General features: G+C 50.0%; 1 protein-coding gene across 15 annotated transcripts in view; it reads right to left on the reverse strand.

Moving 5' to 3' along the window:
* Window positions 1-13,777, reverse strand: part of HDAC4 (histone deacetylase 4) — a 410,616-nt gene that overhangs the window by 221,114 nt on the left and 175,725 nt on the right. For 4 of the 15 annotated variants that reach the window (XM_077155603.1, XM_077155601.1, XM_077155602.1 and 1 more), the window contains exon 1: window positions 11,150-12,064. The exons of 10 other annotated variants lie outside the window; for them this stretch is intronic. In XM_077155603.1, the coding sequence (XP_077011718.1) occupies window positions 11,150-11,336 (187 nt within the window). In that variant the 5' untranslated portion in view covers window positions 11,337-12,064. Of the gene's footprint in view, window positions 1-11,149; window positions 12,850-13,777 lie in introns of those variants that run through there. One more of the 15 variants, XM_077155600.1, reaches the window with a different exon arrangement.

Raw genomic sequence — 13,777 nt, forward strand, 5'->3', positions numbered from 1 at the left:
TCCTAGAATCTACAGAGACCAACTCTTAGCAAACAATGGACATACATATCCTTCCTATTTTTAATGGACAGTTTTAACTCCATGCTGAATTAGAAAACAGAAGACCCTTTCTAGAATATCCAAAATGCTCCCAGTTGAGATAAAGCAGATACAGTTTCCAGAAGGGCACCCATCTCTGCTATCTTGGTCTGCTTCCGACTTGCGGCTACATTATGTAGCACAACCACGGCCGATCTTCTGCAGAGACCACAAGCTCTGCGGTAACAGCGCATGGCACTGGCCACCTGGCCTGCCTGCTAGCAGATACGGCCCTCAGAAGCTCAGTCCAGCACAGCTGTGGTGTGTGGGGTTTCCTTTTTCCCACGGGGCAGAAAAGGAAAACGGCCAAGCACTAGGGACAATCAGGTCACAAAGATGTGCTTCCAGAAAAACACTCTGCCAGATGCTTAAAGTTTAAGAATCAAGTATTTTAAACCCACTTTTACACTATGTTCAGGAACTGTTTCTAGCTACTCTGACCAACCCCAAGGATGAAACCGGAACCCTTGCATCACCCAAACCTGACGCAGGCTGGGTTTAGACTGCCGGAGATTCTCTATGCTCTCACAAATGGAAAGGAAAGAAGGCTTTGGCAAAACTTCCAGGAATCACACTTTCCTTTTAAAATTAGCTTCCCACAAGTGATGTAAACGGCTCACGGTAATGCATATCCTGGGACAGGATCCTCAGAGTCAGTGCCTCTCCATGACGAACTCAGGGAAGGCAGGATGGACTCCAGGGGCGGGCATCGGGCTCCCAAGACCCCTCAAGGCAAACACAGACAGCCCAGACCCTGCAACGCTAACAAAACCTCACCTACTCCCCAAATCTGCAATACCGAGGACAGCCTTCACATGGTGGCTACGCTCCCCCAAAAGAGAAAAACAGCGGCCCTGAGGCTGCCTGGAGCAGGTTCTGGGCATCTGAAGGCCGCCTGGGAAGTGACCAGGAGTGTGTGTCGGGCTGTGCAAGGAGCGCCCTTCTTGGCCGTGGACAAGCTCAACACACCCACAGGAGGGGATGGGGCCGCTTAGGCTGTCCGCTGGCCGTGCTGCCAAGTGCCTCGCTTCCTCCCCTCCCACCAGCACACCCCACCTCCCTGGATCCTGGCAACGGTGAGGTTTCAATATACAGTTAGAAAGAAAGACCTCAGCTCTACCAGAGGGCTCAGGCGGTCCGGCCGTGCCCTGTCAGTGAAAGCATAGGAGGCCATGTTTCCTGCGAAGTGCCAGCCGCCGGCCATTGTGACCAAGGGGTTTCTCGAGGACCAAGACTGTCCATGAGATGGCCTCACACTGGACTGCTCACATGGGTGCCATACTGTTACTCAGAAAGAGACCTTAAGATGGTGGCAGAAAACTTTTTAAACCATTTTTTTATTATATAAATAAATGCTTACTTTAGAATCTTGAAAAGTATACGCATATTTTTTAAAAATAACTTGAATCCCACTGAAAATACTTTAAAAAATGCCAAAAGGCACATCAGAAAATCCCAATCTCTCTGCCTTTCCAATGGGAAGGGGCAGCCATAGACTCAGAAAGAGTGCTGGTTCCCAGGAAGCTCAGTATGCCTTCCTGCAGGTACCGGCCAGTGCAGGCCACCCTGCCCTCCACAGGCACCTCCTCAACGTCCACCCTGAACCTCCACCCAGGCAAAAGTCCTGGAACCAGAAACAGTTCAGAAACTCTGGCTGCGTGTGTGGACACAGGGCCAGCAGCACCCCTGACCCAGAGTCCTCTTCTCAAGTTTGGGATTGAACTGCTTACGTCTGCTCCAACCTCTGAAGGTCTATTTACTGCAACGCTGATAATGCATAAATAACTCACAACAACACCTTGCTTCTATCCAAGCTAAAGCCGGAAGATGCATCAAATCTCAATGCACTTAATTCAAACTCTGAGGTCCAAGTATGTGGTATCAGTGCATCCAAAAGCAATGTCCATGTGTTTTAAATCAATGCATGGCTTTAGGTGGGTCTTGATTCACCCACAAAATTTCTGGGCGCTGGACTGACACATGTACCATATCTTCAAAAACAAAAGAATCTTAGGTAGGGACTAGCTAGTACACAAGAAAACACTGTTGCTTGAAAACAGCATCGCGCCTTGACGTATAAACCAGACATTAAGCAGAACACATGCCACGTCCCCGTCAGTGGCATGGAAATTGTCAGTTCTCTCTACACACGACTGGGACTAGCTGGCATCATAAGAACCTGGAAGTTCAAATCCCCAAACCTCCCATTTTCACATCCTGCTGAAAAGGTGAGAAATGCAGAAATACTTGGAGTGGAAATTGGTCAGCCTCAGTACCAGCTAATGTTAAGCCCCCCGTCCCCAACTGCAGAAGCAGCCGAGTGGAACTACCTGGAAAGGGCACCCCTGTCTCTCGGGGGAGCTGTGGCGGAGGATGCAGTGCGGGCAGCAGCCACCATGACGTGGAGACGCAGCGCTGCCCTCCCCCACGGGGAAGGCCGGCAGCAGCTGCTGAGTGGCAAAGGGGTGATGCGGGACTCATGGCTCAGGAAACTGCTTCTCACCGGGATACCAGGAACAGAAACAATATTCATGGTTATGAAAGGAGAGTTCCATCGCAAGGGATGCAAGCGGGAAGCCAAAGAATAAGAGGCATGTTCACAGACGGCGACAGGCCCCAGGCTCCCTCCATCAATGGGTGTCCGTCCACAGCAGCCCAGAGCTGAGTGGCGCCTGGAGTGGCAGGGAGGCCTCTCCCACCAGAAGCACGTGGGCACCTCACCAAGGACAGGTGGGCTCCAGGGGTGAAGCAACGAGACATGAATGGATCCCCCGGCTAGCAAACAAGCGATTAATATGTCACAGTACCAGCTCCGTCCTGCCACTGTCATGTGACTGGTTCCAGGGTGCTGGGGTCTGAGTCGCGGAGGTGAGCCTCTGAGCCCTGGACCCAGCAGGCCGTGAAGGCCCCTGTTCCTGAGGGCCCGGGCCCAGACGCCGTGGTGTGGGAAATGCTAGTGTATACTGGGCCCACCTCTGGCCTCTGGAGGCTTAAAGTCTAGTTAAGGAGAAAGATGCACAAACACACATCGTAAGTGTAAGCAGGGCCCAACGTCGCTTCAGAAAAAGACAGCTTGCCATGCTGACCTAGGTGACATCGTCTAGATGCTTAAAGAGGCAGATGTGGCAAGAAATCCAACTGGGGGGCTTGCAAGTCCAGCACAAACTTCAACCGTCAGCACATGTCTCGGGATGTGGTGCGGGACAGAATCCCAGCCACTGGGCAGAGTGGGAGCACAGCGAGGCTGCGTTACGAGGAGGATGCGGAGCCAAGAGCTGGGACAAGCAGGCCAGAGCCCAGGTCCAAGCGCCGATGTGGGGCCAGCTGGGGCGCAGGGCTGAGGCCACCCCACCCGGGAAGATGCGGTGGCGCCCCCGAGGCGAGGAGCCTGGTTTGTGTACGCGCCTGGAGCGGCTCCAGCAGGCTGCACTTGTGCAGATGAGCGTGAGCCAAGAGGAAATGACAATGAGAAGGGCAATTCCCACATGTAGACGCCTGTGCTGGGACTCCCGGGAGGAGCGGGAGGCAGTGGGAAGAAGTGACAAACTTGCAAGCAAAGAAGCCACAGAGGTGGAGTGGGAGCGGGAGCGTGTGTCCTCTCTGCCCGGTGGAGAGCCCCGGCCGCAGGCTCCCCTGCGCCACCGCCTCGAGGAGGACGAGTCGCGTCCAGAGGGGAAACCGGGGGGCGTGGCCACCCTAGAGCACACCCACCCGGGCGGGCGTGAGGAAGCCCGGAGCACTAGTTCCCAGGCCCCGGCCTCAGCTTAGGGATGCCAGCGTGCCGACACGAGGGCCTCCAGGGGACCAGGGCACAGACAGACTCCGGGCAGGCCACCGGCCGGGCGGGCGCAGCAGCAGCTCAACACCGCCAACACGATTCACACGACTGAACTGCACATCTGAACCTGGTTAAATGAGAAGTTTTATGCTCTATATCAATTACTACAGTAAAAATATTAACAACAGCAAAAACAGTCATGCTAACAGCATTGGTCCACCTTGCACAATTCACAGGTCAGTGTTTTTAACTAGAACCGGAGCCTCTGCAGCCCAAGGGACCTATCCTCCTGCCCACCCCGTCTGATGCCCCACTCTGCAGGGAAGGAAGGGCCCCGAGTCTAGGCCACCTGCCCAGGGCCACAGAGTCAGGACCAAGCAGCAGGGAGCAGAGCCCATTCTTTCCGGACCATTCTAGCCATCTGATTCTGGACCTTGGGTAAAGGTTTCTCTACAAAACCTGTGTCATTCCGCTCAGGGCTTCGAATTGCAGGTACCAAATCCTCTCAAGTCCTCTAGAGCTTTTTTCTACTCAGGATTAAAAGAGAGAAGGGAGAGGAAAGAAGGTGGGAGAAGAAAAGAGAACGAATAAAAACGCACACCATGGATATAACTCTCATCCTCACGAACTTTTCAGGTACAAGTTGCCAAACTTTAGAGAACTGAAAAAAGAGCCTGCAGGATTTTCTATATTGGAAAAATAAAGCAGAAAGCAGAGACAGCCCGGCAGGGGAGGGGAGAGGAGAGGAAGGGGAAGGGAAGGAGGAAGGAATCGTGTTATATGCACAATACAGAACTAGCCTCCTGATCCTCACATGTCACCAGGCCTAGCACGGTGGGGAAGAAAGGGTTTCTCTTTATGATCAGATGACACTGAGCATCGTTTCATACGTTTATTGTCTATTCGGGTAAGTCTTTTGTCTTTTTTTTTTTTTTTTTTTTTTTTGCTTTTACTTATCCATTCAAAGGAATTTTAAAATATTCTAGCCATCTAGCCTCTGTCAATTCCATTTTGCAGATATGTCAGAGACTGTGATTATCCTTTTTTGAGGTCACATTTATCAATCTTTTCTTTTAAGCCTATGACTTCTATGATTAGTTCAAGAAATCCTTCCCAAATGGAAGGTTGCACAGATATTCTACCATATTGCCAACCAAAGCTCTGTGGTTTTCTTCCACATTTATATGTAAGTCTTTAATCTATCCATATGGTGTGAAGTAGGGACCCAATTTAGTTTTTTCGTGAGAACAGCCAATTGCCACAGCACTGTGACAGAGAAGTCCCATCTTACACCATTGGGCACAACATGAATTCAGTTGTAAACCAAATCTCTACTCCACCGGCCAGCCTGTCTCCCCTTCTGCCAAGAAGTTCTCCCCTCCATGACGCTACAACCTGTTTCAGTATCTGGCAAAGTAAGTCTCCCTTCCTTCTTCAGAAACACCTTGGGCCTTACTGGGCCTTTAGAACCGGATGGTCAAGTTCCACCGAAACAAAACGGTATTGAAATTCTGACTTGGGTGCATTGTATCCACAATGGAGGAGGAACAGACTCTTACCAGTAGTGTGTCTGCATTCACGAACATGGAGTATCATTGATAATTTCTCTCAAAAATGCTTTAGAGTTTTCAATGTAGAAGACTTAAACATCTTCAGTTAGATTTATTCCTAGGCATTTTACATTCTAAAGAAAATATTATAAATGACATTAAAAATTTCAATTTGTTTGCTTATATATAGAAATCCAATTAATTTTGTATTATATTGAATTTGCATCCTATAATCTTGCTCATATTCACTCTAATAGTTATTGGAAATTATTTCGAATTTTTACACACATAATCAAGTCACCTATGAATAATGACAGTTTGGCTTTTTCCTTTGCAGGTGTTATGCATTTTATTTCTTTTTCTTGCCTAATTACATTGGCCAGAACTTGTAGTACATTGTTGAGTACAAACAGTGATAGGGCACTTGGTCTTGCTTCTGATCTTACTGGAAATGTTTTCAGTGTTTCACCAGGAATTATGTTTACTGTAGGGTTTTTGTTTTTTGGCATGTGCTCCAGGAATCGAATCTGGGTCTCTCACATGGAAGGCTAGACCTCTGCCACTGAGCCACTGTTGCCCGCCCATTATAAGTTTCTGAAAGATAGCTTTATCAGGTTGAAGAAATTACCTTCTATCCCTAGGTTTGTCAAGATATATTTTGTAATCTTATATGTGTGCTCAGTTTCATTAACCTTTTATATATCTATTTGGATTATTAAAAAGTATTCCCCATTCATTGTAGTAATATGGTGAAATTCATCTATTAATTTTCCAATGTTAAACCAACTTCGCACTGTACTCTTAGTACCCTGACATGTCGCGGCTCCAAGATGAAAAGGTTCATGAGGTCTTTCGTTCTAGTTTGCTAGATGCTGGGACGCAATATACCAGAAACAGAACCGCTTTTAAAAGGGGGAATTTAATAAGTGAGAAGGCACAGGGCAAACACAGTCAGGGCTTCTCTCTCAGCTGGAAGGGCACGTGGTGAACACAACGTCATCTGCTAGCTTTCTCTCCAGGCTTCCTGTTTCATGAAGCTCCCCGGGAGGTGTTTTCCTTCTTCATCTCCAAAGGTCGCTGGCTCATGGACTCTTTGATTCTCGTGGCTATGTCATTCTCCACTCACTCGCATTCTCCAAAATGTTTCCTCTTTTATAGGACTCCAGAAACTAATTAAGACCCACCCAAATGGGTAGAGACACCCTCTACCTAATCCAGTTTAACAACCACTCTTGATTAAATCACATCAAGATCATGTCAAGGTGTGACTCTCTAAATCACATCTCCAGGAAGATGAGCTAATTATCTTTCAATTAGTTTCAAGCATACAGTACTAAATAGGGATTAGAAGAAAAGGCTGCCTTTACAAAATAGGATTAGAATTAAAACATGGTTTTTCTAGGGTACATATATCCCTTCAAACCAGCACACCCACAGAATATTCTAATTTGCCCCAGGCAGTTCCTAGAACTGTGAGCTGAAAACCCCAGAGGCATCGCAAACTGGGCCTGCCACCAGCGGGACCTGTGTCTCTGCAGCCTCTCCCTCCTCTCTGCCCACCTCCCCCTGGGGATTGTCCCGCATCTGCTGTTCCTTTCACAGCCCAGGTCCAGACACAGACAAGGGTGGCAATAAACTTACGTTGCGCAAACACGCACTTTCCTACTGGACTTTGGTTAATAGCCTCGAGCATCTGATTCCATTAAAATTTTCTTTTCTGCACCATGCAAGTTATTGAAAAATACTAACATTCTATAATAAAACTTATATCTGCCCATTAATACAAATACAATTTTAATGAATTCCTGAGGCATGTCCAAGACAGTTTATGTGCATTTATTACAGAAAATGAAAATGGAAAAAATGTTCTCTCTTTCTCAGCAATGTCTTTTTTTCCTTCAAGATAATGGGGCAGGCTTTTAAAATGTCAAGGGTACCCTATGAAGCATTCTTGTTTACCTCTCCCTAAAAATCAAATCTAGCTCTAGTTACCATCTTACAGGAATAAGGGCTTAAAGGAACAAGTTCAGTTAAGGAAAGTCCACAGGACAGCCGATGCGGCCCCTCCCTGGAAGGGGCCCCCAGGAGCCCAGCCAGTCCCTGGCTTTGGATCTCAACACTGCAACCACAAGCTGGAACGCAGCCCAGCTGGGGCCCAAGACTCTGTTCAGGGCTTATCATCCATTTTGTTGAGTGTGATAATGGGGTTCTATCTATTAGAAACACACCCCGAACACTGATGGGAAAATGTTAGAGTCATCTGGGATCTGCTTTAAATTCTCAGAAAGTGAAAGGGGGAGGGCACTGGTGCTGTGGGGAGGGGCGAGCTGGGATCTGCTGAGGGTGTGTGATTACCCTATAAACTGGGCGCTCTGCTTCCGACGCATGTGAAACGTTTCATAACAGAAGTTTCCAAGACAGGGCAAGAATAAAGACAAGCCCTCACTTTCTACTTGGCATTGTTTCTTCTCAGTTAATACTTGCTGGACAATCTGGCCAACTTGTCCTGCCACTACTAGTCCTTAGCAGGCATCGGTTTACGCTCGGCCCACACCTGCTCAGCGTCACAGGACACCAGGACCCAGCATCCAGGCCACCCAGCGCCAGCAGAGCCGCTCTGGGCAGGGACCGGTGCAGACCCCGGTACGTCACATGCCCCACAAGCCTGAGTCTCATCAGACAGCACAGAGCACAGGCCCAGACGGGAGAAGCGGCACAGAACCCCGAGGCTGAGTGGCAGGGAGGCAGGTCCACGGAGACCTGTCCTCGAGAGCAAAGGGACAGGCAGCTCCTCAAGAATTTTCTTGGGGGAATTTAAAAATGGAAAAACCCCACCCTACCCACACCTCTTTGAGATGGGATCCACAACACCAGAATGCTTCGGAAATGAGAAAAAACGCACTGTGAGGCTGCAACCGCAGGCAGCAAGGAGGGCTGCTTGGTAGGATACAACCCAGCTCCCATGGGTGGAAGCTGCTGACCCCGAAGCTCCTGGCACTGGGCTGGCCGCGGGCCTAGGCAGCACTGCATGACGAGGACGAGGGGGGGGGTACTGAAAGGATGCCGATTTGGAGCCAGCAGGCCAGTGCTCTGCAAGGTCAGACAAAGCATGGGTCTGCTCCTTCAAGGTTGGAGGCTGCTGTCCCTAAGGAGCCCTCAGCAGCCCTCTCAGGCAGTTTTCCTGGGCTGACTGGACACTCAAGCCCTCCCACCTCTTAGCTGGGCCTCACCCAGCATGGCCAAGCCCCACCACTGACCAATACTATACAAAGCAAGGAGAAAATGCCCCAGCCGTCTTCTGAAAGCAGCATTCATCTCGGTCCGAGAGGACGGCCACCCGCCCTGCGGAGCGGACAACTTGGGGAGTCATTTCAAAGCTCTTTTGCAGAGGCCTAGGAGTGTAGGAGGGGAAACAGCCTCTGCTGAAAAATATGTAGATATCTTTGAGTCTGCACAGAAATAAAATCCAATGGAAGTTAAATAGGAACATTTCAGAAGAACACAAAATAAATCCTTATGAATCTTGATGACTCTATCAGTCAGGGTTATCTAGAGAGACAGAACCAATGGAAGATATCTGTAAATATGAAATTTATAAAAGCATCTCATACAACCATGGGGATGCAAGAATCCAAAATCTGTAGGCAGGCCACGAGCGGGCAGCTCCAGTGAAGGTCTTCAACAAGCTCCTTAGGAGAGTCTGGCTGGCTCAAGCGGAAAGAGATTCTCTCTCTGAATTCTCTTCTAAAGACTTCAGGTGATTAGATTAATTGTCACTCGTTGCAGAAGACACTCCCCTTAGCCAACTACAGATGTACCAGCCATGGATGCAACCAACTTGCTCGTGGTTCAAGTCCATGAACGTCCTCCCAACCACAGACAGGCCAATGCTTGCTTGACCGAACAACAGGGTACCATCACCTGACCGAGACGGCACATGAACCTAATCATCACGATGAATAAACGGTTTTCCGTATAGGACCCTGCTTTAGTCTGCAAGCTGCCAGAACGCAATATACCAGAAATGGAACAGTTTTGTAAATGGGGAATTTAATAAGTTACAAGTTTATAGTTCTAAGGCCATGAAATAATCCAAATTAAGTCAAGGGAGAGTATCCAAATTAAGGCATCCAGGGAAAGATACCCTGGTTTAAGAAGGCTGATGATATTTCAAGTTTCTCTTTCAACTGGAAAGGCACATGGTGATGCCTGCTAGCTTTCTCTCCTGGCTTCTCCAACAGCTTCCCGGGAGCATTTTCTTTCCTCATATCCAACAGTCTCTGGCTGTGTGGGCTCTGTTGGTTCTGGCGGCTCTAAAGCTTTCTTCCAAAATGGTTCCCTCTTAAAGGGCTCCAGTAAGCAACCCCACCTTGAATAGGTGGAGACACATCTCCATGGAAACCATCTAATCAAAAGTTACCACCCACAATTGGGTGGGTCACATCTCCATGGAAACAGTCAAAAAAGACCCCACCCAGCATTACTGAATGAAGATTGAAGGACAAGGCTTTTCTGCAGTACACAACAGATTCAAATGGCACAGTCCCTTAGATTTAAATCAACAGCCATGGAAAGCAAAAGTCATTATCAGCCAAGAAATAAAGATATCTGTAAATAATCACGCATTTTCCTTACTGCTAGGACCCAACCTGCAAGTTTGTGAAAACTTTAAATTGTACCTACCACTTTTATTTTCCTGCAGGCATCCTAATTCCTGAACTAAAACATCTGATTTGCCAAGCCCTCCAGCAACAAAATGCCCGGCTGGGTTCAAGCCTTGACCTGGCCAGGTGCAGACGACAGCAGGAGGGGACTGTGTCCTGGAGCCCTCGGGCTGGTTTCTACCCACTTCCAGCTACCTCAGGAATTACACTCTCAGCCTCAATGTTCCCACCTGTTAAGTGACACTGGAGGCAGAAACGAGAAATAAACTAAAAATGTAGCTAAGGGATGGGGCACGAAGCCCAGGAGGCTGTCTGTGCCTCCACTGCACCTGCCCTCCAGGAGCACGTATGCACATATGCTGTGCCAGGGCGCCTGAGCAGGGCAAACGCTCCTGCCAGAAAAGTGAGTCAGCATCTAAAGCCACCTAGAGACAAGCCACCCCCAATTCACCTTCCACACTGCTGAGTATAAAAATTAGCTCGAAGGTGTTTGTGGTGAAGCAACAGGAAGCTGGAAAATAGTGCATATTAAGCAGCTCATGAGAAATGAGTCGCAAAATCTTAACAAAAAAACAAGAATGGACATTTGGAAAGAGCTTGCATGTGGCTGTAGGGCTTTCAGGCCAACAGCGAGATGGAAAGAAACTGAGCCACAGACCCCTTCCTTCCGAGTCCTCCACCCACACCCACTTTAAGGTGCCCGTACCCTTGGCACAGGAAAAGGACTTGTTGCCCTCCCAGCCACAACACAACGCTTCAGAAGTGACCGATCTGGCCGACTGCCAAGCAAAGGGGAGAGAGTGCGAGGCGGTAGCAGTCCAGCCCCCAGCAACCCCCAGCAACGTGCTCCCCATGCTGGGCTCCACACCCCCCACCCCACGCAGGAGCAGTCCACAAAGTACTCTGTGGTCTCGGGGCCCTACCCAGCAAGGTCTGCTCAGAGCAGACACTAATGGCCACCAGCAGCCCCCACAGGGAAAGAGAGGTTCTTTCCTTAGGATGATATTTGCTTGAATTCACTGTATCTTTCCAAGTGATTGTTCTTCCTGGAAATCGGTAAACTAAAGAAAAATGCTTACATTCTAATAACCCTAACTGCCCAGAGACCTCCTCTGGGCGAGGCACAGTCAGCAGTCCCTTGTCCTCGCATCGGCACGGTACAGGAAAATGACCGTCCCCACGTCGACACCGCAGAAATGAACAAGGACAAGGAGCGACTCCATGAAGGTCAGACCAGCAGGTCCTCAGGGCCAGACACACACCCATCCTGGGCAGGGCCGCAGTCCTTCAAAGGATTTATCAATCTCTCTAGCTGAGCTGGTAAATTAAAAACACAAAAGCACATTAAATATTATATGGCACACACGCCATTCAGAAATCTTGTGGAAAAAACTGACATAAAGTATATACAAGCAATGAACGTATATTTAATTCAACTCCCTGCTACTTCCCACTGGCTGCAGCTCGCCCACACCATCAGCTGAATACCCTCCCCAGGCGCACGGCCGGGGGACGGGCCGCACGTCTGGAGGGCAGGGCGGCGGCTGCCACTGTCCTTGTTCACTGGGCGTCAGGACGCCACCCCCAGCACTGTCGCACGGCGGAGCTGGGGAGAGACACAGTTCCTTCCCACAGGTTTCCTTCTTATCACGCACAGATGTCTTCCAGGTAAATAAAATGCCATTTTATTTCGTTTAAACTCATTTACTCAATACGCATTATCAGGACCCGAGTAGGATCCCCTTAGGGTTGAGAACCCAGGAGGACAGAGGCCAGGCCCGCGGAGGGCACACACAGGGGCACGGCGGCCTCGCACCTGCATTCAAACTCCAGAGATGACCACCCAGACTCGGCATCCCCACCGGAACCAGTCCGGGCCAATCTCCTGCACAAACGTCTCCAGAAACTAGTGTCATGAGGTGGTCCAGAGGTCCCCCCATCACCCTCAGTAGGCTGCAGGGTCCCTTGCCTTTCCCATCCCGCTAGGGAGAGACACCAGACTCACCGTCCCAAGACCACAGCTGGGAGACACCAGCTAACTCCTAGCGGCTCCTCCTCACCCAGCCCGCTGCCCACGGCCAGGGCGACACTCTCCTGCACCCTACCCCCACTTCATGGCCCTGCTCTCACCTACAGACACCCTAGTGCAGGCTCCTGCAAGGTAGAAATGTGCATGCGAGGTATCTGCATCATTACCATGTATCGCAAGAATGCCACAGCACACCCTCCTCCCGCCAACAGAACCAACTCCCCTGGGTCCTCTGAATAGCTGGTGCACAATCTGTAGAAATCACTCTTGTGTATTTGTTTTATACAATATGGATATACTGTACAAATCACAACTCCCCCAAATCAAGATGAACTAAACCTTACCACTGTTTCTTTTATGATCGCTGTTATACACCACAAACCTGAATGTCTAAAAATACAGCGATTACCCTGTGGAGTGTTCTATTTTCATCTTCTAAAAATGGAGCTACCGACAGCAGAAGCAATCTGCTGTTAGATGTCAACCACGCTTCACGCCATTGGCAGGATGTGCATGTCTGCCCTTCTAGACTGTTCAGCTGTGGTCTCGCCACGATGGAGCCCGAGGCACCTGGAGAGGCAGCACCGAGGCTCTGCCGGGGGCCAGGGGGCCTGGGAGCCAGGTGCCCTCTAGAGGCCCCTCTACGTCCCCAAATGACCTAATGCAGCAGGGGCCTCATTTCCCACATCTCTAGGACAGGGGGGCTCCTACTGCCCCCCTCTCGGGGCAGAGTTCCAACGGGCCCCCATGGAGGCCCCTGGCTGACGCTGGGCACGCAGCAGGGGCTGACAAGCTGCATCGCCGGGCGCCACGGGAGGCAAAGCTCTGCCACGCAGTGTCTGAGTGTGCAGCACGGCCAGCTTGGCTGCCAGAGAAGCATCTCCCAGATCTGAGAGGGACATGAAAGCGGGAGAGCAGCAGCACGGAGGAAAGAGCAGAGCAGCGAAGAAGCTTCCACCCCAGAGTGCGGATGACGGCGTATCCTGCTGAATCTCCTTGCCAAAGACAGATGGGGCTGCGTCCATCCTTCTCCAGAGGACTGGGTCTTGTCTTAATGCCAATCTAGAAAGCAGCAGACTATACCCAAAGACCCATACATTAAAAATATGGTTTTCTGAAACAGCTTTCTCTAATTTTTGCAAGTCTCCTCACTATGAGAACAGAAATATCAAAAATTGTAGACTGAAATCCCTAGCTCATCTAAACCATGCTCTACTTTTTGTAATGGAGTTAATTTTTGATTCTCAGTGTAGAAGTAACAGAGCCACCTCTCCCCCGACCGGCTCGCACGCGCCCTCACGATCCAGCTCGACCTCAAGGGGCACACCACCAGGCAATGCTCCCTCCCCCAGGACCCGCGACACAGCGCCCTGGGCCCTGGGCACCCAGCCGGCTGTGCTCCTGCACCCCACTTCCCCAGGTCGCCTCCTGCACACAGGCCCCGCAGAGAGGAGCTGCAGCGCCACAAAAGGGGCTTCCAACGCACAGGTCACCCACTTCCTGGACAGCACTGATCTCGCGGCATGGCTTCCTCCTCTCATAAGCTACTGCAATCCTTCAGCAGCTCGGAACAGATTCGTTTCCTATAATTCCATCCACAACCAAGACGCTAAAACATGTACCACTACAAAGGATTGCCAATAACACGCAAAATCAACGGGCAAGGGGAAACTGTAGA

This window comes from Tamandua tetradactyla, chromosome 3 (genome assembly GCF_023851605.1).
Source record: "Tamandua tetradactyla isolate mTamTet1 chromosome 3, mTamTet1.pri, whole genome shotgun sequence".
NCBI classification, from domain to species: domain Eukaryota; kingdom Metazoa; phylum Chordata; class Mammalia; order Pilosa; family Myrmecophagidae; genus Tamandua; species Tamandua tetradactyla.